The 1,645-nt window shown below is 35.3% G+C and overlaps 1 protein-coding gene across 1 annotated transcript; it reads left to right on the forward strand.

The window, feature by feature from the left end:
• The first annotated feature begins 6 nt into the window (after positions 1–6).
• LOC111382064 (beta-glucosidase 6-like) lies at positions 7–1,622 on the forward strand. Its single transcript, XM_023005928.1, has 5 exons — positions 7–86; positions 339–562; positions 731–762; positions 924–1,026; positions 1,227–1,622. The coding sequence occupies exons 2-5, from the start codon at positions 379–381 to the stop codon at positions 1,337–1,339; spliced, it is 432 nt and encodes a 143-aa protein (XP_022861696.1). The 5' UTR covers positions 7–86; positions 339–378; the 3' UTR covers positions 1,340–1,622.
• The last annotated feature ends 23 nt before the right edge of the window (positions 1,623–1,645 follow it).

Here is a 1,645-nt window from a genome sequence, read left to right on the forward strand (position 1 = left end):
CTTGATTCCTTCTGGTATGAACCGAAAACAAACTCTTCCGACGATATTGAAGCCACACAAAGAGCAATAGATTGGAACTTTGGCTGGTAAAGAATTTTATTTATACCTACTTAAGGGATTTCATTTCAACTTTCCTTTATATCTCAAAATAAGCTTTTTTATGTGCCTAAATTATGAAAACTTTGTCATATTTGGTAAGGTAAGCTAGACAGGATAGTGTAATGAAGAAAAAGAAGCTAAATATTTAGGTCTATTATACTGTTTGTCACTTTGTACCAAATATGTTCTTAATGGATGTAAGAATTTATACTGATAACAAATGTCTTGGTCCAATTCAGGTTTTTGGAACCTCTAATCCTCGGGGACTATCCAAACTCGATGAAAACAAGAGTAGGAAGCCGATTGCCTAGATTTACTCAGGCCGAATCCTCCAAGTTGAAGGGCTCCTTTGATTTCATTGGCATAAATCACTACACTACGTGGTATGCTAATGTGAACTATACCAACATAATCGGTGTTCTGCTGAACGACTCCCTTGCAGACTCTGGCACCTTTACTTTCCGTATGTACTTAACAATGTGCCTCTAAATGTTCTTCTTTCGTTTGGATAAATTTGCCCTCTGATTAATCAAAACTCATTAGAAACACTACTTTTCCACAATTTATTATGTGTTTTACACACGCTGGTTATTTAAGTTAGTTTAACTTGCTGAATTCTTATTGTTTGCAGCGTTCAAAAATGGGAAGCCTATAGCCGACAGGGTATGCACTCAAGAAAATCGAATATATCATGAAACTTTATTCAGATTCTTTACAAACAAATTATTTCCTACAAGAGGACTTTTTTGACACTAAAGCTTTTTATCATGGTGTAGTGATTTAAGATGTATTTATCTGGCTAAATTGATTATTTTAAGTTGCAGGCACATTCCATATGGTTGTACATTGTACCTCATGGGATCAGAAGCTTAATGAATTATATAAGGGAAAAGTATGGGAACCCTCTTGTCATAATCACTGAAAATGGTAATTCTCCACAAACAAGAAAGATTTTCTTCTGATAAGTGAAAATTTTGGACCAGAAAAGGGTGTAAGCTTGTAATCGGTTTTCTTTAGATTTTTACTTTTTTTGTGCAGTTATGTTCTTCACCTTCTTACCGTGCAAACTGAGTGTCATCAGAGCATTCATTTCTCTTTATTCCGATGATTTTTCATTTTTTCTCCAGGAATGGATGACGGAAATAGTCCATTTGTTTCCATTAAGGATGCTCTCAAGGACACAAAGAGGATCAAATACCATAATGATTATCTCGCGAACTTGTTGGCTGCTATTGTGTAAGTTTCAGCAATTTATTCTCAATAAACTCGTAGTCCACACTCCACAATATAAACCTCCTTTTAGCATTCTGTTCGGTTAATCACTTCAACCACTAGAATATCCAATACAACTAGATCATCTCCGACAACAACATTCTGCGTCAATTTTCTTGTACGTCATCTAACTTGTTCTACTAGGATCACTTGTGCATTTTTATATCTAAACAAGACACCCAAATCATCATTTCCTTAGTGTATCGTCAATCTGCGTGTCCTTCACGTGTTAGCATATTTATTCATAGACCACACTTCCATCTTTAACGTCCTC

Source organism: Olea europaea, unplaced genomic scaffold (assembly GCF_002742605.1).
Source record: "Olea europaea var. sylvestris unplaced genomic scaffold, O_europaea_v1 scaffold24287, whole genome shotgun sequence".
In the NCBI taxonomy this organism is placed as follows: domain Eukaryota; kingdom Viridiplantae; phylum Streptophyta; class Magnoliopsida; order Lamiales; family Oleaceae; genus Olea; species Olea europaea.

Excerpts from the sequence above, each read along its gene's own strand:
- LOC111382064 (XM_023005928.1), top strand. The coding sequence starts at position 379 with ATGAAAACAAGAGTAGGAAGCCGATTGCCTAGATTTACTCAGGCCGAA. Across the intron at positions 563-730 it reads CTCTGGCACCTTTACTTTCC|CGTTCAAAAATGGGAAGCCT; the intron begins GTATGTACTTAA and ends TATTGTTTGCAG. Across the intron at positions 763-923 it reads GGAAGCCTATAGCCGACAGG|GCACATTCCATATGGTTGTA; the intron begins GTATGCACTCAA and ends TTTAAGTTGCAG.